Raw genomic sequence first — 26,605 nt, 5'->3', positions numbered from 1 at the left:
ACAGATGTGTGCACTATTAGTCAGGGGATGAAACAGAGAAAGATGCTAATACTTAGAAATGTGAAGTTACTGACACTCAAAACTTTAGCATTTACTGAGCATGGCCACTGTGCAAGGCCCGAGGGGGACCATAACTAAGCGGAGACCACGGTCTTGCCAAGTTTGAAATATGACCTCATTTCAAGAAGCGTCGCCTCATTCCTGGAAGCCACTTCTACAGGAGGCTGAGGGCACGGTGGGCTTAGTCCTCAAGACAGAGCTGTGCTCTCGGCACTCGGCTGCACTGGTTTTACTGCCTCTTCCTTGTTCTTAAATATTTACAGATCCAATTGCTCTTGATTCTCCAGGGCTCACTTCAGGGTTTAAGCAGCCTTCGAAAAAAAAATCTTACTTTTTGTTAGGTTTGGTTCTTTTTTAATCACTGAAGTATAGTTGATTTACAATGTTGTGTTAGTTTCAGGGGTTCAGGATGGCGATTCAGTTACATAAACACATATATATTTTTTTGAGGTTCTTTTCCATTGTAAGTTATTACAAGATACTGAGTAGAATTCCCTGTGCTATATGGCGGGTCCTTGCTGTTTATCTATTCTATGTGTAGCAGTTTGTACACGCTAACCCCAAACTCCTAATTTCTCCCTTTCCCCTCACCTTTCTCCTTTGGTAACCATATATTTATTTTCTACATCTGTAAGTCTGTTTCTATTTTGTAAGTAAGTTCCTTTGTTTTATGTTTTTAGATTCCACATACACGTGCCATCATGGGATATTTGTCTTTGACTTCACTTGAAAGTTTTACTTTTGTTCAACTCAAATCTGCTTTAACCCACTCTGGCCCAGCGTCCGCTTAGCTGAGAGGATGAGAGTTAATAATACTAGCCATCTGCTGAGTGCTAGCTCTGGGCCAGGCACTGTGCTGAGTACTTCACACACTAACACATCAGTTTTGCACAAGTCTGTATTGTAAGGACTCTCTTTATCTCCACTTAGAGATGAAGAAACTGACTTGAAGACGTTAAGGAACTCAGTAGGCAGTGACAGAATCAGGTCTGTCTGACCTCAAGCCACAGCTCCTATTCTTTAGATAAGAGCCTTCAGTTTTCCAGAGGTTGTAATTAAAGTTGAACCCAATGATCAAATGCCTAATTTATAGTTCACTGAGATGGCTTGGCCTTCTCCTCTTTAGATCAAATACCGCAGTTCCTTCACCCCAGTTTACCATTCCCCACATTCTTCTCTGAAAGCCCTGAGAGTTCTCCACGCCACCTCTGATGACACACCCTGAGCGTGCAGGGTGACACACAAGTGTTGGCCAGTATGTGGTTCTGCAAAGTCCTGGATCTTCCCAAGCCCTAGACCTTCCCTATCTGGGTTTGAAATATTTTCCCCCTTCTTCTTCTTTCTAGCGGCCCAAGTAAGTAATCTTCTGGAAATCTCTGTTGTCCATTATCTCTGTCAACTCTTCCATGTACTAAAGCCACATTCAAGTGCAGACATTGGAGGCAAGCTGTCCGTGTGTGTACGTTTGTGCGCTCTCAGTCGCTCAGTCATGTTTAACTTTTTGCAACCCCATATGGACTGTCACCCGCCAGGCTCCTCTGTCTAGGAGATTCTCCAGGCAAGAATACTGGAGTGGTTTGCTATTTCCTTCACTTGCTGACCCAGGGATCGAACCCACATCTCCTGCGTCTCCTGCATTGACAGGCGACCACTGCATCACCTGGGAAGCCCCTATGCTGTCCATTTATTCATCCCGATCACTGCCATTGGCATGACACATCACCAGCCCAGAAACAGAATTTGAGTAGGTAAGTCAGTGAGAATGATTCCATAAGGGTGATGTCGTAGCTAGAAAATGGATGGGACCTTGGGCTACATGAAGAGAGAGAAGGGATCTAGAACAAAGGCCAAGCTGGCTCTGTGCTCCCCTGCTGGTCCCACAGCAAAGGGACAGCCAGGTTCAAGTTCTAGGCTGTAAGATGGGCACTGGCTGGGGCCTGAGGCCCAAGGAGGAGGAAAGTTAACAGCACAGAGCACAAGAAGGGGCAGGCACAGCCAGGAGTGATGGGGAAAGAAGAGAGAAGACGTGCGGGACAAGGGAAGAAGAGGGAAGACGTGCAGTTCTGTAAACGCTGGGAGGACTGTCGTAAGGAAGGAGAGTGACAGCCACAATGGCCTGTGTCCTTTCAACACTCACAATGTGCACACAGGTCACTTGCAATTATGTGTCCCAAACAACCATGTGGAGTGAACGTGGCCATTTACCGATTTTACAAATGAGTAAACGGAGGCTGCAGAGGTTGCAGTAGCTGGCTTGGTGTCACCTAGTCCATTTCAGAGCTGAGATACATGCCAGGCACTTTAACTCAAGCGCCTGCTCTCTTCACCACTACTCATCATATACCTATGAGATTCATCCCATTTTTATGGCCAAGAAGTAGGGCTAGGACTAAGGGGGCTCACAGATAAATGTTTGTGCCATCTAAGGAAAGACTTCTCTGCAATCAGTTGGCCTGATATGACCATATACGCCCCAGAATATGATGCATGCTTCGTCACAGGTTTCCAAGCAAAGGCGAAAATGCCCCAGCAATTATTGGAGATGATGAATGGGGTGAGCCAAGCCTCCGAGAGACAGCTTGATTCAAGCATCTTTAAGGTTTTTTAAGACTGAGAAGCCGGGAATCTGTGACTAAGCCCTGAGGAGCAGCATTCAGCATCACACACCCACACCTCTGAGTGAGCTCCTTGGGGATCTTCAGCTTCCCAATAATCACCCAAGAGTTGAGTGTTGAGAACTCATTTTAGGCTATTAATCCCCAGATGTGGGTGAGAGTTGGTCTAGATTATACGTAACTTGTAGCATCCTCATACAAAGCAATCCCTGGCTTAGTCTCCTCATGTTTCTTCCCCAGGTCCTGTGGATATTGGAGAAATCTATAAATATTACTTTTAGGAAAATAGCAGCTACCTGCACACACATGCAGACCACCATTTCACATGCCTGTGCTTCAGGTTATTTTTGTAATTCCTGCGCCCTCCACCCTGTCTAATTCCATGGTGCTTGGATTGTCAGTTGCCAGCAACACATCATGTATCTATGCCTCCAATCTCACCATCTGGAACATTCTCTGCTCTCCATCCCCTTCATCTGGCTGATTCCAACTCAGTAATTAAAACATCACTTCCTCTTGGGGGGATTTCCCCTGGCAAGGCAGTGGTTAGGACTCAGCAGTTCCACTCCACCAGGGCCTGGGGTTCAATCCCTGGTTGGGGAACTAAGATCCTGCAAACTGCGTGGTGTGGCCAAAAACAAGGGGGAAAAAATCTATTTTTTAATTCCTCTTGGAGGCCTCTCTGATATTCTCCCTTCCTCCTATCAACCCTCATGGTTATGTGAGGTATCTTGCCTAACCATTCCCCTGATCAGGGCGTAGCTGTATTGAGAAATATTACACTGCATTATAACTACATGTTTACTTGCCTCCTTCAGCACACAGAAAGCGACCAGGAAACACAGACTGTATTTCTAGCACCTGAAAAAGTACCTCATGCCCTGTAGATGTTTGAGCTCTGTCTAGCAAACGAATGGACAAATCCTGGAAGGAGAGCATGTGGTCCATATGAAGGTATACTTGGAACCAACGTGTTTAGTAGATCATTAGCCATCATCTTGCAAAGCAGAGAAACAGAATTTCCCCAAATTCCCTTCCGCACATTCCCAATTCTGTGGCCCATCTCTCATCAGTCTGATTGGCCAAGGGAAACAAGGGAAGTCTCTACATATTTACAAGCAAAACCAATGTGTTTATTCTGTATGGTTTCCTTTAAAATAGTCATTTTAACAAGTAAGTATGCAAAAAAGAAACGCATAAACAATTATGTTTCTGATCATAGACATATATGTTATTTTGAACCAGAGTTCTCCAGCTATATTTTAGCTAAGACAAACAGGTATGACCCCTAGTTCAAATTATGACTTTCCATGTATGAAAAGAAGCACTCTTCTCAAGACAAAGTATCAAATACAGTTTGGCATATCCAGATCAAAGCAAGTCATACACAATGCAAAACGTAACCTTTACTTTTTTTTGTAAAACGTGATTTTGCAATCTTGCTGGCAATTCATCTATAGGTGAACACAGCTGGCTTCTAACAAAACAATTCACTACATAGCTGACCTAAATCACTGTGTTGTTTTGAAGTGAACAAATGCGGTACACAAAATAATAATAATTAAGTACTTGGTACAGACTCTACTTGTTCAGCACCACCCTCCATATATTAACCATCTCTCCATTTATATGCACCAAAGGAAACTGAGGTGCTTTCATCATCAGTTAAGCATGTTTTGCAAGTTCCCACCCACTCCTTTGAGAATTGTTCTTTTCCAAAAATTAGATCACCTTTAGCCAGCACCTACATTCACCTTTGACACACTAAGAGACTAACCACACCCCAATACATCACCTGATCTTCTATCGTGGCAACTAAGTGTTGTCACAATATTTTGGATTATTTGCATACTTAGGATAACTAAACAAATATATCCCTTGTTATTTATACCTCACCAATTAAAGAGAGAGCATCTCTGGATAACTACTTACTGCCCACAAACTACATTTCTACAAGAACTGAATTTACCCAGTATTAATACTATGATGTTTCAAGATGTAACAAAAGAGGAGCACAAAAATTCAGACTTCAAAATTGTTAATTAAACAGAACATTCTTTGACATAAATTATAGCAATATTTTTTGGATCTGTCTCCTAAAGCAAAGGAAATAAAAGCAAGAATAAACAAACAGGGCCTAATTAAAACTAAAAACTTTTGCACAGCAAAGGAAACCAAGGACAAAACACAAAGACAACCTACTGAACAGGAGAAAATATTTTCAAATGATACTACCAATAAGGAAAGAGTGAATATTCAAAATATACAAATAGTTCCTACAGTTCTTCAACATCAAAAAAATAACAACCCGATTAAAAAATGGGCAGAAGACCTTAACTGACATTTCCCCAAGAGGATATGTAAATGGCCAATAAGCACAGGAAAAAATGCTCAACATCTCTAATCACTGGGAAATGCAAATCAAGACTACAGTGAGATATCACCTCACACCTGTAAGAATGGTTATCATTGAAAAGAACACACATGCCGAATGCTGATGAGGATGTGAAGATAAGGGAATCCTCCTACACTGTTGGTGGGAATGCAAATTGGTGCAGCCACTACGGAAAACAGGATGGAGGTTTCTCAAAAACCGTAAAAGAGAACCACCACATTCCCAAGCAATTCTACTCTTGGGTATATATCTGAAAAAATGGAAACAATAATTCAGTCAGACACATGTATCCCAGTGTTCTCAGCAGCATTATTTACAACTGCCAAGAAATGGAAGCAATCTAACCATCTGTCAACACACGAATGGATAAAGAAGATGTGGTGTACACACACACACACACACACACACACACACACACACACAATGGAATACTACTCAGTCATAAACAAGAATGGAATTTTGCCATTTGCAACAACATGGATGGACTTGGAGGGTATTATGCTAAGTGAAATTAAGGCAGACAAACACAAACACTGTATGATATCACTTATATGTGGAATCTAAAAAATAAAACAAATTAATAAATATTAAAAAAAGAAACAGACTCATAGAAAATAAACTAATGGTTAACAATGGGCAGAGGGAAAGGAAGAGGGCAGAGGACTCAGAGGTGCAAACTATTATGTGTAAAATAACCTATAAGGATATACTGTGTAACATAGGAAATATAGCCAGTATTTTAAAATATTATACATGGAGCATAACCGTCAAAAATTGCCAATCATTATATTGTACACCTGTAACTTATATAAAATTATAAACTATACTATATTATATATATATAAAGACAAAGTCTTTATTTCCCTCTCACATGAGTCTCAAAGCCTTTCTCTTTGACTTGACAAGTGAGCTCTTTAGTGAATCATGAAATTAAAATTCATTCTTCTTAATTACCTATCTGTAGAACTACTTCTAAAGTAATGGATAAGATTCTTTAAACAAAACTTTTAATGAAGGCTGTATTTTTTGCATCTTTCACATGGAGGTCATTCTTACAGATATTCCATCTTTAGAAACCGTACCTGGCAGCCAGTCTGAACAACATTCAAATCCCACTCAGCGTTAAATGTAGCAGGAGTAGGAAGCTGAACACATAGCACTCAACTGATGAGGAAAAAACATACCATATTTAACAAAATTCCAGATTCTTGAGGTCGGCATCTGTATAAACGCTTCGCAGTGTTGGATATGTGGTTTGCAAAAGCAAGCAAGTCCTCCACGGTCCCATATCTGACTGAGGACAACCAGGGCCCCTCCTGCCCACTGAGCAGCAGAGACTCAGACCGCTCCTCCTCGTTGTGGTTGCTGTCCTGACACATGGTCAGCAGACTGGGTTCATAAACCGCTGGCTCTTCACTTGCATAAAGATTTTCCATAATGTCTATCACATCGGACACATTCAAATGTTTCATTAATAAATCGAGTTCTTCTTTGTTGTCACTCCCGGTGCTCATGAACTCCATCACTGTTGGGCCCTCCAAGGAGTCTGCAGAAGAAAGCGCGACTACTTACTTTACTGTGTTTGTATTTGCGATCAATAGGAAACTGACAAGACTGACTAGGTACAGGCTTCTATGTGCTTTTGTTCATAAAATAGGGGCTTCAGCCACAGGGTGTGTGAGGTCAAGTGCACAGACAGTGAAGAAGGGACCTGAGATAACCTTTAATCTGGCGCTGACTTTACAGAGAGGAAACCTGAGATCCAGTGAACTCACTAGCTACCCACTTACTCACTGAATTGCTGGCATCAGCTGTAGCCTCTGAAAATAAACATTCACTAAACCCAAGTGTGAATTTGAGGAGCAGGAGCTGAAGCACCTGGTTCTTGACAGTTTCCAACCTGCTGCTCTCCCAAAAGGGGCAACCCTTTCTGCATGATCTCTGTGACTTTTAGGCCTTGGGTGAATTTAAAAAGAAAAGAAACTCTCTTGGAATTCCCTGACAGTCCAGTGGTTAAGACTCAGCCCTTTCACCACAGGATCCCAGGTTCAATCCCAGGTCAGGGAATGAAGATTCCTCAAGCCACATGGTGTAGCCAAAGATAAATAAATACATACAATAAAAATAGAAATACACTTAAAAAAAAAAAAAAGAAATTCCTTTACCAAATTCAGGAGCTAGCTTTGCAAATCAAATTCAGGTCTTGAAGCCAGAAGCATCTCAAATGGATTGTAATCTAAGCAAATTTGGTGATGGTAAATCAAGTTTCAGGAATAATTCTGATGCAAATAAATTAAACAGCTCACTTAGAAGGAAGACAGCAAACCTCTAATCCTCCTTCTGCTGAGCATGGCTATGAGAAAGGAGAAGATTCTTTTAACCTGTAATCAGCCGTCCCCTCCTGTGACCAGAACTCTTTAACAGGACAAAGCATGCATCTCACAGACTCAAGAGGGTTCATTTAACATCTAGATCAATGACTCCTTAGAAGTTGTGGTAAGAGGCCAGGGCAGCCAAATCTATCATAAGCAAGACACAGACAAGGTCAACTAAGTCTGCTTAGCCAAAACTGTACTTCAGTTTTTCAGACACATCAGGAGCCATACTTGGGGATCTGTAAATGTGAAAATGAAGAGAAATGAAGGGTAAACAGTGAGGCTGTAACCCAGGATTTTGGAATAATCCCATCCCAAAGGGTTAAAGATAAAAGGGCTTAAGGGACCTAAGAAAATAGAAAGGTATGTATATCTACTTAAACTACTGCACTCCAAGCAGCCTCTCTCTGAGAGATGTTTCAGGTTCTTAAAAGCATAAGACTTCAATGCACACAGGGATAAACAAAAGCCACAGGCTCCCATCAACCTGGAGCACACCAAACCCAGGGAAATATTCCACCTCAGGGCCACCTGCCCACAAGACCCAGACACAGACCTCTTGGTGAATTTCACTGGAGAAATAAATCATGCAATTTTGTGCCATTATTAAGTTACTGGGGGATCAATTTCTGCTCTACAAACAGTGTCTGGGATAAGAAGGTAAGATCCTGCAGTCTGACACCCCACCTAGACTCAGACTGCAGGGGATCCAATCTCTAGCCTCTCCTTTTCTCTCTGCTGATCCTGGGCAAGTACTTTACCCACGGAGCCACCTGCGAAGCCCTCTTTAACCCCATTGCACATCAACGTTCCCCATCTGTAAAATGCAAGTAATAACAGCAAGTCCTTCATAGGTGGTTGTGAGGATCAAAGGAGCTCAAGAGCACAAGGTGCTAGGTGCAGAGTTTGGTACACAGTGAACCAACTGTGTCTTTTGCAGCTGCTGTGATGTGCATGAAAGCAAAGGACCGAGTCTGATTCCTGGCTTTGCAGATACCTCAACAGAGCAGCTTTCTTATCTGCAAATGGGATGTGGCTACCTATTCCCCCACTTCTTTGCAGCAAGGTTTTAAAGATCGTTTCTAAAATAAGAGACAAAGAAAAAAAATAGAAACCTATGAAACGTTTTGATGGCTATTAGTTGCATCTAGGGAGCAAAGGAAGCCCCCCTCTCTGAGAGCTAGCAGGTCTTTGAGGAAGACTGATTTAAGCTCTCGGAGTCTGTTGAATTCTGAAAGGAATTTCTTAGGTTAATGGAGGAACGTTCAACTTGGGTTTCATGGGGCTGCTTAGTTGCAGTTTCTACTTGCAAAATTTACAGGGAAAAAAAAAAAAACGGAATTAAAACAAAAACAGCCCAATTTAGGATCTCACTGGCTAAAAACTTCCAAAGCTGCTAGGTTTACTTCTCAAAAGGCTGGCCAGAGAGAAAATAAAGTTCCCAGGGGTAACAGGGCTAAAGAAAGAGAAAAAGGTCCATACAGTTTACAAGTCAGCTGATCCAGAGAGTGGAAAGGCAGGTTTTGGTTCTTATATTCTCCAGAAAGTCTGGAGCACTTATATGTAACCTAAGAGGCGGAGATGCACACACCCGTAAACTGGAAGCTAGAGGAGGGAGGGAAGGCACAGAGGGAGGGCAGTGAGGTGGAGGAGTGTGTCTTCTGTGCCACTAATTCCTTAGCAACGCCACCCTCCTCTCACGCAAATCTGTGTGCTCCCGAGGCAACCCTGATGACCAGCCCATCCACTAAGGGTCTGGGCAAAAGCCTCAGCACTTTCAGGCCTTAACTAGGCAGACAAAATGCTAACAATTTAGTTATTCACCATCAGTAGCCATCTAGAAAAAGTGTGAATGATGAAGGTATTCCACGTTAGCCACAAGGACCCTTCTCCACACAGTTTACAAAAAAAAACTGCATTAAATCACTAGTTGTTACTGCAATTGGGGAGTATACCAATTTTAGACATAGACAAATGGGCAGATATAGTCAAAATTCTGCCCATTTGTCCATGTCTAAAATCCCATGGGCAGAGGAGCTTGCAGGGTATAGTCCATGGGGTCACAAGGATCAGACACAACTGGGTGACTAAACCACCACCACAGTGGTTTATCAGCTCTGAATTATTTCTGACACTGGCAATACAATCAAGAGGAAATACTTTTCCTAAACATAAATGCATACTCCTGGCTTCTTTCATCTACACAGACAAAAGCTGAGGGTTTCCTGGCAAGTGTGAGTGAAAATGGCCAACATGATTGGCCTAAGTTCCTACTTAACAAAAGGATGATTATACCTCGTGGTACTTCCCATTTAAAACATTTTTCTGCCAAAATATTACACTGCCCCTCGGGGCACACATCCAGTAAGACTTTCTCTAATGATATTTTTGTTCCCAAAAAGCCCCAGAATGAAGCCATTCTCACTGTATGAGAAGTACAGCCACTTCAAAATCTCTATGTGCCTCAACTCTCCAATTTTCCTTACAGAAGACCTCAGTCAGAAACACGGCACACAAACCTCCACCCATCAGATCTGGGGGCGTTTGCCGATTCAGATTACCTTCTACTTGGCAAGTACCTACAACTCAGGCCACAGATACAGAAGCCAACTGAATTAGCGCTTCTTTACCTGTTTTTATCAAGAGCAGTCCTTTATTCTGGGGCAAAATATGTTTTTCCCAAAGTGAAACAGACATTGCAGTGTTTCACGTAAAGACAGTTAATTTTTGGGAAAATCTGTATGCCGTTCTTCCTTTTAAACTTCGGAATCCTGAATACTGAATTTCCACGGGGAAACATCTATGAAATAACATTTTTCCCCTGAACATTCTTTCTTAGGCCAAAAGCCCAGCATTCGTCTTCTGCTATAATCACCCTATTAGTCACAGAAGACGGTCCACGGAACAAGCACGAAACTTAAGTTTCAGCTCTTCCATGTCTCTCGGTCCCGCCAGCCCTCACCCCTACTCCCTTCCTCCCGCCTCTTTCCCTAAAGCGAAGGGAGCCTTAAAAGGCTTGCAAGTTAAAGAGCACTCCTCTTTAGGGCGAGGGGCAGCGGGAGGCCCCCGCCTCCGGGGTGCACTCACCGGGTCTGGGCAGGAAGAGAGCAGCTGTGCAGGTGGCGCACGCGGCGGGAGGCGCGGTGACAGCGGGTCCCAGCCTTCGGGTGCATCGCCGGGACCTGCTCTGCTCGCGCGCTCGGGATCCGGGAAGCAGGAGGAAGGGGGAGGAGTCGGGGGCGGCGCCCCGAGAGACCCTTGCGCAAGGTGCTTTCCAGCTGTGCCGGCTGCAGCGACTACCCGCGCGCAGCACCGGAGCGCCGCAGCTGGAAGCGGGCAGATCCTACCTCCTGGAGCCCCGGAATACACCCCGCACCCCACACCCTGATGCCGGGGCTCCCCGGATCTCAGGGTGGGAACCGCCGGGGCACCCAGCAGGGCTGCGATCTAACGATATCCCCGATCCCCCAAAGTCTGCGTTACCTGCGGCCTCCGCGCGGTCCCGCGGGCGGAGCACTCCCGCCGCGGTCCCCCGACGGCTCTCGTCGCAGCTGGTGGGCAGCCCCCGGGAGCCGGGCGCTCCGGGGTCCCCAGGCCCGGCGACAGCAGAAGAGGGAGCCAGGGCGACCGGCCCCAGAGCGTGGCGCGCAGTCCAGGTCCGAGCTGCCAAATGAGCCCGGAGCAGCTCGCGCTCCCGGGCCGCCCTCGTCGGCCCCTGAGTCACGGCGTCTGAGCCGGCCGAGGGGCGGCGCAGCGGACTCCAGCCGCCGCCTCCCCGCCTTTTCCATTTCCCCTTTCGCTCCGTAAACAGAAAGAGCCCGCCGGCTTGCGGGGCAGCCCGAGCCCCCGCGCTGGGAAATTCCGTCCTGCCCCCCCGAACCGACTTGCCCTCGGGGCCCGGGGCGGAGCTGGGGGCGGGCAGGGGTGGGGCGTGCCCTGAGCGGAATCGGCCTCGCCACGCCTCCCGGGGACCCGGACTACCGCGCGGCACCGGCCCTAGGCCTGGGAAAACACCTACGAGTTCCCTCTGAGCCGGGTTACCCGGCAGCCAGGGTGCTAGAGGGCACCCGGATGCGGAGTGGGCAAGGGCGACCGCGACTCGGCACCCTGTCTCCGAAGGAAGACCGTAGTTCCTAACGTGCTGGCGCCCTCGGCAGTACTCCAGTGTCCCCGGCCCTTTGGGCTCAGATTTCGGTTCGGGTCACAGGCACAGCGGGGTGGTCCGCGCCCCCCTGCACCCCGCACCCACTCAAGTTCCAGAGCTCGCGAGAGGCGGCCGCAGTGTAAGCCCGAACCCGGGGAGTTTGGTAAGGGGTAAGGGCGAACCCCTGGACCCAGGCCAGGATTCCACCTTCATTGGAACTGGTTATTGGTGGTGCTGCCCGATCCCAAAGTATGTCTGCCCTGATTTCCTCCTAACCACAGCGTCCAGTCTGGGAGTCTATCCTGCTGGGGCAGAAGCTCAAAGTTCATCTAGAGTGATAGTCCTTCCGAAGTGGAAAGCGTTTACTCTCAGGGAAGCCGGAAGAAGATTCTAGGGAAATAGCGCCCCTCCCACTCCAGTATTCTTGCCTGGAGAATCCCAGGGATGGGAGAGCCTGGTGGGCTGCCGTCTATGGGGTCGCACAGAGTCGGACACGACTGAAGCGGCTTAGCAGCAGCAGCAGCGAAATCCACATTTCCAATACCTACTGAGCAGTTCTCCTGGGTTTCCTTACCCTACTGCTCTCTGCCCAGGTGCCCTTTCCCAATAAAATCTTTTGCTTTGTCAGTACATGTGCTCTTCAGACAATTCATTTCCGATTGTTAGACAAGAGCCCAGTTTCAGGCCCTGGAAGGGGTCCACCTTCCTGCAACAAATAGCTACTCTGGCAGAGACTCTTCTTCGCTGAGACTGACATCCTGACCACTCGGGGTACTCAGGGGCCAGCTTGCCTGCCAATGGACCAGACCCAGCGGCTGAAACTGGGACCCTTTTGTCCCTGGTCTCCTCCTGACGCGGACAACTGGCCAGAGTGCCCTGACCGGTAAGGAACAAGAGACTTTATTGACCTCTCTCCCCCTTCCCTCTCTCTTTCCTCCCCTTAACCCTTCCTATCCTTCCCTATTTTTCTAGTCCCCCGGTCCTGGACGCAGGAATCTGGTCGAAGGGCCTTCAGCCTGAGCTGAGGATTGGAGACTGATCACCTCCTCCTGGCAGAGAACTCGAATTCTGGTTCTGGTCTGGTCTGATTTCTGGTAGGGCCGAGTTCCAGACCTCCCTTCTCTGGAGGCCCAGAGAAAGGTCCCATAACGCCTGGGCATCTGTAAGTGGCAGGAGACCTCTGTAAGGCCACCCTTTTCGCCCGCCTCTCCCACCTCCTTCCCCTTCTTCTTTCAACCTGGCTTCCTTTCCTCCCTTGAAATCTTTGATGTTAGTACTTGGATTCTTGTATTTAAGAATCCCTGGTGGTGCAGAGGTTAAAGCATCTGCCTGCAATGTGGAAGACCTGGGTTCGATCCCTGGGTCGGCAAGATCCCCGGGAGAAGGAAATGGCAACCCACTCCAGTATTCTTGCCTGGAGAATCCCATGGATGGAGGAGCTTGGTGGGCTACAGTCCACGGGTTGCAAAGATTCGGACACAACTGAGCGACTTCACTTTCACTTTCACCTGCTCTCACGCTCCAGCCAGTAGTGCCAGAGTCTTGCTGGGTACCTTTTGCAAGACAGGCCGAAGGAGATGCTGTTAGGCAGGGGTCCCCAACCTCGAGGATGTAATCCCTGATGATGAGGTGGAGCTAATGTCATAATGATAGAAATAAAATGCACAAGAAATGTAATGCGCCTGAATCACCCCCAAACTGTCCACCGCCACCCGCTTCTCAGTTCAGTTCAGTTGCTCAGTCCGGTCGACTCTTTTCAACCCTATAGACTGTAGCATGCCAGGCTTCCCTGCCCATCACCATCTCCAGGAGCTTGCTCAAACTCATGTCCATTGAGTTGGTGATGCCACCCAACCATCTCATCCTCTGTGGTCCCCTTCTAATGCCTTCAATCATTCCCATCATCAGGGTCAAAACTGTTTCCACAAAACTAGTCCCAGGTGACAAAAAGGTTGCGGACTGCTGCTCTTAGGCACATAGCCTCTCTCCCTGTTAGGGACCCAGCCCTGGGATGTGCCTTGTGGAGTCCAGATTCAAATGTCTTTCAAGACTGCATCGGACCTGCTCTAAGACTCTCCATATTTCTCCTATGGAAAGTGAACTGTTACTCCCACCCAAAGGAGTCATCTGAAAATTTCCAGTGGGGGGAGGCTAGCTGAGATGAAGAGCAAGGCCCTCACTGTAGGACCTTCAGTTCAGTTCAGTTCAGTAACTCAGTTGTGTCCGACTCTTTGCGACCCCATGAATCACAGCACGCCAGGCCTCCCTGTCCATCACCAGCTCCCGGAGTTCACTCAAACTCACGTCCATCGAGTCAGTGGTGCCATCCAGCCATCTCATCCTCTGTTGTTCCCTTCTCCTCCTGCCCCCAATCCCTCTCAGCATCAGAGTCTTTTCCAATGAGTCAACTCTTCGCAGGAGGAGGCCAAAGTACTGGAGTTTCAGCTTTAGCATCATCCCTTCCAAAGAAATCCCAGGGCTGATCTCCTTCAGAATGGACTAGTTGGATCTCCTTGCAGTTCAAGGGACTCTCAAGAGTCTTCTCCAACACCACAATTCAAAAGCATCAATCTGCTGCGCTCAGCCTTCTTCACAGTCCAACTCTCACATCCATACATGACCACTGGAAAAACCATAGCCTTGACTAGAGGGACCTTAGTCGGCAAAGTAATGTCTCTGCTTTTGAATATGCTATCTAGGTTGGTCATAAGTTTTCTTCCAAGGAGTAAGCGTCTTTTAATTTCATGGCTGCAGTCACCATCTGCAGTGATTTTGGAGCCCCCCAAAATTAAGTCTGACACTGTTTCCACTGTTTCCCCATTTCCCATGAAGTGATGGGACTGGATGCCATGATCTTCATTTTCTGAATGTTGAGCTTTAAGCCAACTTTTTCACTCTCCTCTTAACTCCCATCATTTCTCTATGTTCCTGTTTCCCACAATGGTAACAAGGTGATCGATAGGGCCCCAAGACTTTAGTAAAATGGTGAGGACTGTTAGGGGACTAAATCATCCTCCAGATTATTTTAAATAATAGGGTGCTGCGACATGAATGACATGGGCATGTGCCATTTCCAGGTGGTCCCAGTGCTGAACCACCCCCCACCCCCAACCTGGTCCAGGGGACTAGGCTTTTTCTGCTCCTGGAGGAGGGCGTGCTACCTGGACTAACCCAGTGCTCTGACTCTGCAGAGACTGCCGGCGCCCAGGCTGGGAGAAGCCCAGCTGGCCTGGACGCAGACTCGGTGGAATTTGGCTGGAACTCAAGAGCAGATTATCCCAGTCTCGGCTGAAACTGAAGCATTTACTACTTAGTCTTTTCTCTGGGAACCAGATTGACCGGGTTGTTGCCTCTATCTGTAACGTGAGAAACCTCTCCTCTTATCTGTTGTCTTTCACCAAGGAAGGATGAGTTTTATAAACATTTTAAAAATAGAAACATGGAACCGCCCCCTTGATGAGCTCATGAAAACCACACCTAATCTTCTGGGAACTAAGTATTAGCCTTGTTTCCTACACAGAGATCTTCCAAATATAGCTACATTTTAGGGAGCTGCTGAAATGGCTGCTCCAGGGGGCTTCTCTCTGGTTCTTCGCTGCTTATGCAATAGCAGATTTCATCTGGTGGGGTGAAGTAAGAGGTTTTACTCACTTTTAAATGTCTAACAGAGATAGCCCTGCTGACCCGGATTACTGGAGAGAGAAGACAATTGAAGGGAAAGAAGAAGTTTGCAGACTACCTGTGTTTTTCTCGGTCAAGACTTTGTTACACAGGCTTGCAAAAGCAATCCTGCTCAATGTGCTGGAAAAGTGAGGTTTCAGCTTGCCAAGGAGAAGCCACCCAGTGGGGAATGTGCACAGCAAACAAGGGGTGATGAAAGCAGAGATGGCTGTTTGCAGCCAGCAAGATGCACTTGAAAACTGAGCTGCAGGGTTGCAGTTTACTTGAAGAGGCTTCTCCACAGGGCATTGGGGCAGTAATAGGCTTGTTATTTGTAGTGCGGAAATCAGAGCTCATTTACCCCCAGGACCAAGGTGATTAACGATGGTAGGTGCGTCAGTCTGTGTAGCCCTAATAATCAGAATACAGGACACTGCTTTCCAGTCTTTTTCATATTCATAAAAATTATAGTATTTTTCTAGAACACTGGGATAAGCTGGAATAAATTGGAGGATACCTATATGTGACTCAGGCTTCCCTGGTGGTTCAGTGGTATAGAATCTGCCTGTCATGCAGGAGACACAGGTTTGATCCCTGGGTTGGGAAGATCCCCTGGAGAAGGAAATGACAACCCACTCCAGTATTCTTGCCTGGGAAATCCCATGGAAAGAGGAGCCTGGTGGGCTACAGTCTATGGAGTCACTGAGTCAGACACAATTGAGCGACTAAGCAACAACAATATGTGACTTGAAGAAAAATGTATCAGTATTTCATTTTCTTAAATTATAATAACAATAAAATACAAGTGTTTGAGGAAGATCATTAAATCTTGAATTTTAGTAAAGTTTTAAATAAGATGTTTTTAAAGTTAAGTGGAACTTGAGCCTGATTTCCTGAGCCATAAGCATAACTTTTTGCTATCTGGCTTTTGTTGCAGCTATTCATATTTACCCACTATCCTGGATAGTTGAAATGGTAAAAAATCTGGCCACAATGCGGGAGACCTGGGTTGCATCCCTGGGTTGAGAAGATTCCCTGGAGAAAGGCATGGCAACCCACTCTAGTACTCTTGCCTGGAGAATTCCATGGACAGAGGACCTAGTGGGCTACAGTCCATGAGATCGTAAAGAGTCAGACATGACTGAGTGACTAACACTTTCACATACATATTTACCTATTCAGTTCAGTTGCTCAGTTGTGTCCGACTCTTTGCGACCCATGGACTACAGCATGCCAGGCTTCCCTGCCCATCACCAACTCCCGGAACCTGCTCAAACTCATGTCCATCAAGTCGGTGATCCAACCATCTCATCCTCTGTTGTCCCCTTCTCCTCCCACCTTAGATCTTTCCCAGCATCAGGGTCTTTTCCAATGAGTCAGTTCTTTGAAGCATCAAGTGGCAAAAGTATTGGAGCTTCAGCTTCAGCATCAGTCCTTCCAATGAATATTCAGGCCTGATTTCCTTTAGGATGGACTGGTTGGATCTCTTTGCAGTCCAAGGGGCTCTCAAGAGTCTTCTCCAACACCACAATTCAAAAGCATCAATTTTTCAGAGGTCAGCTTTCTTTATAGTCCAACTCTCACATCCATACATGACCACTGGAAAAACCATAGCTTTGACTAGACACACCTTTGTCTGCAAAGTAATGTCTCTGCTTTTTAATGTGCTGTCCAGGTTGGGCATAGCTTTTCTTCCAAGGAGCAAGCATCTTTTAATTTCATGGCTGCAATCACCATCTGCAGTGATTTTGGAGCCCCAAAAAATAAAGTCTGACACTGTTTCCACTATTTCCCCATCTATTTCCCATGAAGTGATGGGACCGGACCGGATGCCATGATCTTCATTTTCTGAATGTTGAGCTTTAAGCCAGCTTTTTCACACTCCTCTTTCACTTTCATCAAGAAGCTCCTCAGTTCCTCTTCGCTTTCTGACATAAGGGTGTTGTCATCTGCATATCCGAGGTTATTGATATTTCTCCCAGCAATCTTGATTCCAGCTTGTGCTTCATCCAGCCCAGCATTTCACATGATGTACTCTGCATATAAGTTAAATAAGCAGGGTGACAATATACAGCCTTGAGGTACTCCTTTCCCAATTTGGAACCAGTCTGTTGTTCCATGTCTGGTTCTAACTGTTGCTTTTTGACCTGTATACAGATTATCAAGACGCAGGTCAAGTGGTCTGGTATTCCCATCTCTTTCAGAATTTTTCACAGTTTATTGTGATCCACACAGTCAAAGGCTTTGGCATAGTCAATAAAGCAGAAGTAAGGCATAAAGCCTCTTACCCATTAAGAGGTTTGAATAATGACCTCTTTAAACTTCTGATAATAACCTTCAGATGAGAAAGTGTGCAGATACATAAGTAATAAATGTAAAACCATTATAATAATCTTTAAATTTTCTGAACAGTTGAAATTCCAGTTTAAAAATCCAGTAGGTCTTTTTTTCATTTCAACAGGTAGGTTTCTTATGGTAAGTGAATTTCAATGATAATTGAATGTTTTCAAATTAAGTCTTTCTAAGTATCGAGGCTGTAATGTGAAAACTTGCCGGCACTGTCAGAGCATTTAGCTTGGATGCCACTAAAAAGACACAGCAGACGGAAGGATGAAGCATGATGGGGCGGGAGGGAAGATTCTGGGCCGCCTGCCCCACTCCTTGCCCCGCCTCCACTGCTGATGCTCCATGGGCTTTGGCCTTGCTCCTCTGGCACACACAAGGCTTCCTCCAGCCCGGGCTGGGCCCCTGCAGCTGTTGGCAGATGGACCTGTTGGCCTCACTCAGCATTTTGGGGTGGATTAGGGATTCCATCAGACCTGCGGGGCCCACGTGAGCAACAGTACCTTCTGCTCTGACTCCTCAGTCACCCTATAGCATCCCAGAGAGGACTGCAGAGGCCCCCAAATGCCTTAAGGCTGCAGTCCCCAACTTTTTTGGCGCCAGGAGCTGGTTTTGTGGAAGACAACTTTTCCACGGACTGGCGGGGGTGGGGGGGTGGGAGGAGGGTGGGGGGTGGGAGGAGGGTGGGGGGTGGGAGGAGGGTGGAGGGTGGGGGGGTGGGAGGAGGGTGGGGGGTGGGGGGAGGGTGGGGGGGTGGGGGGGTGGGTGGGGGTGGGTGGGGGGGTGGGTGGGGAGGGGGGGGTGGGGGGGGGGGTGGGGGGGGGGGGGGGGGGGGGGGGTGGGGGGGGGGGGGGGGGGGGGGGGGGCGGTGGAGGTGGAATGGGGATGGCTTCAGGATAATTCAAATCCATTCCTTTTATTGTTCACTTTCTTTCTATTATTATGACCTCAGCTCCACCTCAGATCAACAGGCATTAGACCCTGGAGGTTAGGGATCCTCGCCTTAAGGAATATGTACATGCCCAGTCTCTCAGTCGCATTCGACACTTTGCAACCCCATGGACTGTAGCCCATCAAGCTCTTCTGTCCAGGAACTTTCCAGGGAAGAATACTGGAGAGGGTCACTGTTTCCTACTCCAGGGGATCTTCCTGTCTCAGGGACTGAACACACATCTCGTGAGTCTCCGGCATGGGCAGAGGGATTCTTGACCATTGCGCCTTTAAGGAATACAAGGGCATCTATGTTCCTCCACATCACTGTGCAGGGCTTTTCCCTACAGATCCCTCCTAGGACTCAAGGCAGAGGACAGACCAGGATGAAGGGGACAGTTTTCTCTGTCCACCTCTTTCCTTTGTCTTCTCAACTTTGGGGACTAGAGAAGGAAATGGCAACCCACTCCAGTATTCTTGCCTGGGAAATCCCATGGACAGAGGAGCCTGGAGGGCTATAGTCCACGGGGTCACAAAAAGTTGGACACAGCTGCGTGCATACACAAATACACACACACACACACACACAGGCATACACCCCTTTGGGGACCTCACTGTACTCACCAACTTTTGCTCTCATGGCAATGATAGGAAGGCCATGGGCCTGGGGCAGAGATGGAGTCCTCCGGTGGGGGTTGGGGTGAGAAACCCGCTGCTTCCTGGTCTCTTCTCAGCTGTGGTTGGTGTTTACCTCTGAATAAACCTGTGTATACTGGGCCTGGGTGTGAACCAGACACCTTCTGCTCTTAATGTGCAGAAAGCTCAAACTCCAGACTCTCAAAGTACCTAAATTGCACCCGTTTTATATGAAATGTATTCTTTTTTCATTCATTGCTTTGTGCTGTGACTTCCTCAAATGTGCCACATTCTGAAAACAGAAACTTCTGCTCTGTGCCTGCCTCTTCCACCTCCTGAATGGAAACTCCCAGTGCAGCATTTCTTAATCTCCGGCTTCCAAGATTACCACACGGCTCAGGATGTGCCCCCCACCAAGGAACCAACCATTTGGGGCTCTCTCCTCCGGCACATGCAATTGCGTTCACTTTTCACATTTGCAGAGGGGGGAGGAGGACTCAGCAACGAGACTCCCCCTAACTGTGTGGGCCCACACATTGGAGCAGTCCCTGGTGGGTTTGTGGACATTCTCTGCTAGGCATATCCCATGACTCCTTGTTAACCAGAGTCTCCTTATCCCAGGACCAGATGTCACCTGCAAACACAATATGAGGGACTATTGGCAACTTACTGCCCCAGCGAGGCAAGGAATTGTTTTAAAAAATTAAATACAGCCGGATCTGCAAGTGTAAATGCAGAGGTAGAAAAAAGCCACTATAATAGCATCCTCTCCAAAAACAATTGTTACTAACTTCCTTTGGAATGGTGTTCTTTGCACAATACACATTAGGAAATTGGCTGGATTACTATTTCAACAGCCCTTTAAAAAGGGTGTTGGGTGCTTATTCTCATGTGATTGCTTTAAACCAAGTGAGTTAAATACATTTGAGGTTTTCCTTTGCAGTTACAGCACTAAAAACAATTGCAAGGACTTCCCTGGTGGTCCAGGGGTCAAGAATCTGCCTGTCAATGCAGGAGACAGGTTCTATCCTTGGTCCAGGAAGATTCCACTTGCCGTGGAGCGACTAACCTCCACACACCTCCTCCAGGTCTTTAGACTGATAATCTTTTGTCTCTAATCATGGAAAGAGAGGTTGCAAAGGCATTTCATCTGTCTCCTAGTGGGTAGAGATATGGAAGAGGGCCGAGCCCATGAAACCTCAGAAATGAAACACTAGTTTTGCTTATGCTTAAAGGGAAACTGGGTTTCCCAGGTTGACACAGTAAAGGATCCACCTGCCAATGCAGGAGATGCAGGGGACTTGAGTTCAGTCCCTGGGTCGGGAAGATCCCTTGAAGGAGGGCATGCAACCCACTCCAGTATTCTCACCTGGAAAATTTCGTGGACAGAAGAGCCTGGCGGGCTACAGTCCATGGGGTCACAAAAAAGTCAGACACGACAGCACAGCCTCACAAGCACAAAGGGAAGCCAACTTTAATTCTTCTTGGGGTCTGTGGGAGCCCAGAGAGACTTCCTGCCTCTCTCACCCTGGTCCTGGGTGGGGTGATGGGTGCCTGGAGGCACTGCTGGGCTTAAGAGTATCCTGAGACCTTCTCCTGGTTGCTGAGGGCAGATGGATGGGCAGTGTCTGCCTCTTGTCCACCCAGCTCTCGCACACAGCGCAACGCCCCTAGGCCAAGACTCTCCCCAAAACAGGAGTCCTTGTCCAGATGCCGACAGACATGCTGGAACGGAGCCTATTTCTATCAGCTCACGGAGCCGGCGATAAACTCCTCATGACTCATGAGACCTGATTGTTAAGTACAGTCAAGACTAAACATAAAATTATAAGTAAACGAAATCTATACAAAAGACAAAGTGATAAATAATAAAAACTTACCACGTCCTGATTATTCTATTGCATGTAATTCTTTCTCAGCTCTTGAGGTCATTCATGTCTACTACATAACCGTGGTGGAAATACGACACCGTGATGGGTGCCCATATGTCTTTTTCCAACTCTGCATTCAGTGACCTCGCGTTAGCAGCTTAAAATAGGACATCGTGGGAGTCTTTACACCACAGAAACCAGCAAACACTACAAACCAGGGCAGGGCTTTCACAAGGCTGGTGGTTAAATATTTATCAGCCCAGCAAAAGCTGTGTCCATGCACTTTTAACACCCTTTTTAGGTACTTTTGACACGTTTTAGGTTATTTGTTTTTGTGCTCTACACACCTTTTCTAATATTAATAATCCATCAGAATATCTCTTATTTCTACCGAAGTAGAAAATCTCTGACAGTGAAAGGTGTTCACGGGCCACCATCTCTCTGTCACCCCTGGAATTTCATCCCTGTTTTAACAGCAAAGCCGTGGGTAGTGGGGAAGGGCATCAGAGGTGTGTCCTGAGAGCCAGGCTACGGCCTAGGATGGCCCCTTGCGGGCACAGGCAGCAGACACTTTGCTTCATAATCTGACTCTCAAGCTGATGCTGGCTGGGTTTACAATCAGTTTTGCCCACTGCCTCTTAGGAATCCCTTGAGGAATTCAGTATAAGGGGGCTTTGGCTTCCCAGGTAGCTCAGCATTAAAGAATCCACCTGCCAATGCAGGAAACACATTGGCATTTGATATGGGTTTTATCCCTGGGTCTGGAAGACCCCATGAAGTAGGAAATGGAAACCTGCTCTAGTCGTCTTGCCTGGAAAATTCCATGGACAGAGAAGCCTGGCGGGCTACAGACTATGGGGTTGCAAAGAGTCAGACACAACTGAGCACACACACACTTAAGGGGGCTTGGTCCTCTGAGATCTGAATTCAGAAAGCTCAGGAGAATGAAAATATGGGGCAAGGAAAAAGTTGTTTGCACTCAAACGTCTGCTTTACTTTCTGTCCATGTGACCATAGGCAAATTAATACGTTCGTGGAGCTTCAGTTTCTTTATTTATAGAAGAGGGGAAAAAACTACTTGGTTTTCATTTTACTTTTTACACTTTCCTTTTTTTAAAAAAATAACATCAAGTGTTATCAACAACCCATAGCTTTGACACTAGGAGAAAAGCAAAATCAATTATTACCTGTCTTTAAATTATACTAAAATACCTTTACAAAACACAATACTTTCATCTATTTGTCCATTATCATCATTCATACAGCAGCCTTGAAAGTGACTGTCATTAGGCTCCGTCGACATTCGAGGAAATTTAGAGATAAGTAACTTATCTGAGATTAGTCAGATAATACCCAGAACCAAAATTCTAACTCACATTTGCCACATTCAAAGCTATGCATTATATGTGCTCTGATTTTTAAAAAAATTAAACTTTTTTTAATAATCTAAAAATTAAATATCTAAACAAACTGGAAAAAAAACAAACAAACAAACCATGCAGCCATTAGAGCTAAGTCACTCATTCAAGAGACTTATGGGAAGCAGGTGCCTCCAGGGACAACCCGCGTTGTCCATCTGCTGCTGTTTATTGTTCAGGAAGACACTGGCCAGTCCTCGCTACTTCTGCCTACAGCCGTGCTCTCAGAGGCCACACCAGCTTGAGTCCCCCCAGCCCCTACCCCCTTGGTTGCTTGAAACCTGCCACTATGGGTGGTACTGGCTAATTGAACCAAAATCAGGTCCTCTAGCTTCACCCACCAGATGAAAGATTCACGAGCATATTCTGGGCACAGACCTCCAAGCAGGGCTGAAAGAGTAGGATACTTATTATCATTCTATTTTTTCTAAATATTTCTTGCTTACGGCAGTGCTGGGTCTTCGCTGCCATGTGCGGGCTTTCTCCAGTGCATTCACGGGCCTCTCAGTGCCGTGGCTTCTCTGATTGCAGGGCACAGACTCTGGGTGTGCGGGCTTCAGTAACTGGCACATGGGCTCGGTAGCACTGAGGCATGTGGGATCTTCCCAGGTCAAGGATCAAACTGGTGTCCTTAACCACTGGACCACCAGGGAAGCCCCAAGATGCCTCTTCTTAGCTAATTAAAGATGGAGAATCTCCAACATACCACACGGATCCTGTAAGCACCCCTGTCCTGGTGCCAAGGTTGTAGCTTTAACTACTCCTAGAAAAACTCCAGATTAAAGATCACACCAAGACTCTGTGCTTTGTGAAAACTTAAATCTGATGGCAAAGCAAGGTATGTTCACTAAAGACATTCTGGAAAATAGAGATAATGAAATTTACCTCCAGTCCTAACACTCAGATCTCCAATAACTACTGTCAACGTTGTAATCAACAGCATTCTGATTTTCTTTGTAATGCACAGAAATTAAGATTTCCTTGCCTTTTGCCCCTGGGGACTGCTTCTAAAGTCAGCTTTGCAAGTGAGCAGAGAATAACCACCACATGATTTAAAAGGCAATTTGCTCGCTCACTTGTTTATTCACCAAACACCTGAGTGGCTGGTCTATGGCAGGGACAGTTTGAGGTGCTAGGAAAGAGCAGTGGACAACCCCCCTGGCCTTCTGGGAGCCTGTCACCTGGGGACAGTGAGACCGCGGACAAATACACACCTACACAGCATAGTTCAACTTCTGACGAGCACTCTGACGGAAATGAACAAGGTGGAGGAAGTAAAGGGAAGTGAAAGATACTTATGAACTAGATCTTGCAAAGCTCAGAGAAGACCTTTCTGAGAATGTGCCCCTCACATAGAGATAGTGATGGAGGTGATAGCAGCATGATATAGGTCAGACGTCTCTGTGTAGGTGTAGCTGTGTATCACTTAACTCCACCTTTCAATTTTGTTCTGAGCTGATGTGGGTCAATTCTCAAAGTAAGGAATGGTCTTAGAGGTGGTGTAACTCAACATGTTCACTTTATAAATGAGGAGGATGATGTCAAGGGGTGGCTTACTCAGAACCATGTTACTAGCAAAGAGCAGAGCCTCGTCTACAGGCTAAATTTCAGTTCAGTTCAGTTCAGTTGCTCAGTCGTGTCCGACTCTTTGTGACCCCATGAATCGGAGCACACCAGGCCTCCCTGTCCATCACCAACTCCCGGAGTTCACTCAAACTCACGTCCATTGGGTCGGTGATGCCATCCAGCCATCTCATCCTCTGTCATCCCCTTCCCTCCCTGCCCCCAATCCCTCCCAGCATCAGAGTCTTTTCCAATGAGTCAACTCTTCTCATGAGGTGGCCAAAGTACTGGAGTTTCAGCTTTAGCATCATTCCTTCCAAAGAACACCCAAGGCTGATCTCCTTTAAAATGAACTGGTTGGATTTCCTTGCAGTCCAAGGGACTCTCAAGAGTCTTCTCCAACACCACTGTTCAAAAGCATCAATTCTTCGGCACTCAGTTTTCTTCACAGTCCAACTCTCACATCCATACATGACCACTGGAAAAACCATAGCCTTGACTAGACGGACCTTTGCTGGCAAAGTAACATCTCTGCTTTTCAATATACTATCTAGGTTGGTCATAACTTTTCTTCCAAGGAGTAGGCATCTTTTAATTTCATGGCTGCAGTCACCATCTGCAGTGATTTTTGAGCCCCCAAAAATAAAGTCTGCCACTGTTTCCACTGTTTCCTCATCTATAATTTTGGTGACCCATAAATCCCATCTATTATTACTATAACATACAGTTCCTTTTCAGTTCAGTCGCTCAGTTGTGGCCAACTCTTTGTGACCCATGGACTGCAGCACGTCAGGCCTCCCTATCCATCACCAACTCCCACAGTTTACTCAAACTCACGCCCATTGAGTGGGTGATGCCATCCAACCATCTCATCCTCTGTCGCCCCCTTCTCCTTCTGCCTTCAATCTTCCCTAGTATCAGGGTCTTTTCAATGAGTCAGTTCTTCACATCAGGCAGCCAAAGTATTGGAGTTTCAGCTTTAGCATCAATCCTTCCAATGAATATTCAGGCCTGATTTCCTTTAGGATGGACTGGTTGGATCTCCTTGCAATCCAAGGCACTCTCAAGAGTCTTCTCCAACACCGCAGTTCAAAAGCATCAATTCTTTGGTGCTCAGCTTTCTTTATAGTCCAACTCTCACATCCATACGTAACTACTGGATAAACCATAGCTTTGACAAAATGGACCTTTGTAGGCAAAGTAATGTCTCTGCTTTTTAATTACTCTTAGAAAAGCTTAATATAAAGAAATGTTGCTCTATATTGTTCTCAGAAATACACTGTAATCAAATATAACCAATCACACAGTAACTCATATCTTTTTTTTTTCCCCCTCTGATGCAAAGTCTGGGGCGAAAGAAAGAACAAGGGTTTTGGGGTGAGTTACATTACATCCAGATGTTTTTTTTTCTTTTTTCATTTTTCATTTTTTTATTCTTTCTTTTGCCTTTCCCTAGCTGTGTGATTGGGAAAATGTACTTAATCCTCTGAACTTTAGTGTCCTTGTTTATGAAACCAGCATGCATCGTAAGTGGTGGTTTTTATTCCAGTGTTTAAATGGAGAAAATTGGGCAAGATTATAAGGGGAAAAATAGCATACATGGAGTGATACAAGTTAATGTCTTCAACGCAGGGGAAACAGAGTCAAGCTTGCTGGTGGTTGGGTTTTTCTTGCAACTCTCTAGGGCTCTGATTAGTAACAGAAACCCTGGGTAAGTGCGTGGAGAAACCTCGTAACCAATCCAGCAGGTTGAAGCTGTATCACTGTGGTTTTTCTCTTTAAGATACCAAACCTTCCGGTTTTGTTTGGTGCCTCTTTTCTAAACTGCTTTATTGACTGCATCACCGGCTGTGTGCTAGTGGTTTCATTTTCACCAGTGAACTGGATTATCCCTCTGCAAATCTCCCTGGGGTTCTTGGAAAAATATCTGAAATTGATAAGAGCCAGGACATACCCAGGGTATTCGAAGGAAATACCCAGCTAAGAAATCACTGACTGCTCTACATAGTTTGCAGAGATGTTAGGGAGATCTTAACTGTCTCCTTAGCAAGGTCCAGTTAAAGGTGTATTTTTAGGTCTCAGAGATCTCCTTGGAATGCTCTTTTTGGGGGGTTTGGGGAGAACACCGAGATAGGAAGAAGCCTAATATTAATGTGTTTGAGCCTTTAGCTCTGAGGCTTCTCAAGCAGGCTGCTCTTTTCCTAACTCAGCTGGGTTCCCACAGACCAAGCAGAAATGGTCTGACTCAGAAAGAAGATGTGGGCTCCAGCCCAAGGATGGGCTCTCACTGATCCCAGATACCGATCCCCTCCAACTCGGGGCTCCTTTCCTCTGCTTTGAAGTCCCTGGCAGGCAGTTCTGCCCAGAAAAAGGCATCCTCACTGTGGCTTGCTGGCTGCAACATTTCCAGAGAGGTGCACAAGGCAGCCAGTGACACATGGCTCCCAGAGGGCACACCAGCCTGCAGAGGAAAGAAACGTGTTACCACAATCTCACTTCTCTCTTTGAAGACTCTTTCTTTCTCCTTTCTTATATATATATATATATATATATATATATATATATATATATATATATATATATATATATATGAGA

General features: G+C 46.3%; 1 protein-coding gene across 7 annotated transcripts in view; it reads right to left on the bottom strand.

The window, feature by feature from the left end:
* The window catches only part of MAP3K8 (mitogen-activated protein kinase kinase kinase 8), a 36,136-nt gene extending 14,973 nt beyond the window's left edge, over nt 1-21,163 (bottom strand). For 2 of the 7 annotated variants that reach the window (XM_060396868.1, XM_042230637.1), the window contains exons 1-3: nt 21,039-21,163; nt 19,147-19,792; nt 6,255-6,616 (exon numbers count right to left, since the gene is read on the bottom strand). In XM_060396868.1, the coding sequence (XP_060252851.1) occupies nt 6,255-6,616; nt 19,147-19,162 (378 nt within the window). In that variant the 5' untranslated portion in view covers nt 19,163-19,792; nt 21,039-21,163. Of the gene's footprint in view, nt 1-6,254; nt 6,617-7,235; nt 10,630-10,928; nt 11,177-19,146; nt 19,793-21,038 lie in introns of those variants that run through there. The other 5 variants (XM_060396867.1, XM_015099629.3, XM_060396869.1 and 2 more) reach the window with 3 other exon arrangements.
* Nucleotides 21,164-26,605: the final 5,442 nt, after the last annotated feature.

Source organism: Ovis aries, chromosome 13, assembly GCF_016772045.2.
Source record: "Ovis aries strain OAR_USU_Benz2616 breed Rambouillet chromosome 13, ARS-UI_Ramb_v3.0, whole genome shotgun sequence".
Classification (NCBI taxonomy): Eukaryota; Metazoa; Chordata; class Mammalia; order Artiodactyla; family Bovidae; genus Ovis; species Ovis aries.
The sequence above is the reverse complement of the archived record's forward strand: the minus strand, read 5'-3'. Positions and strand labels throughout refer to the sequence as shown.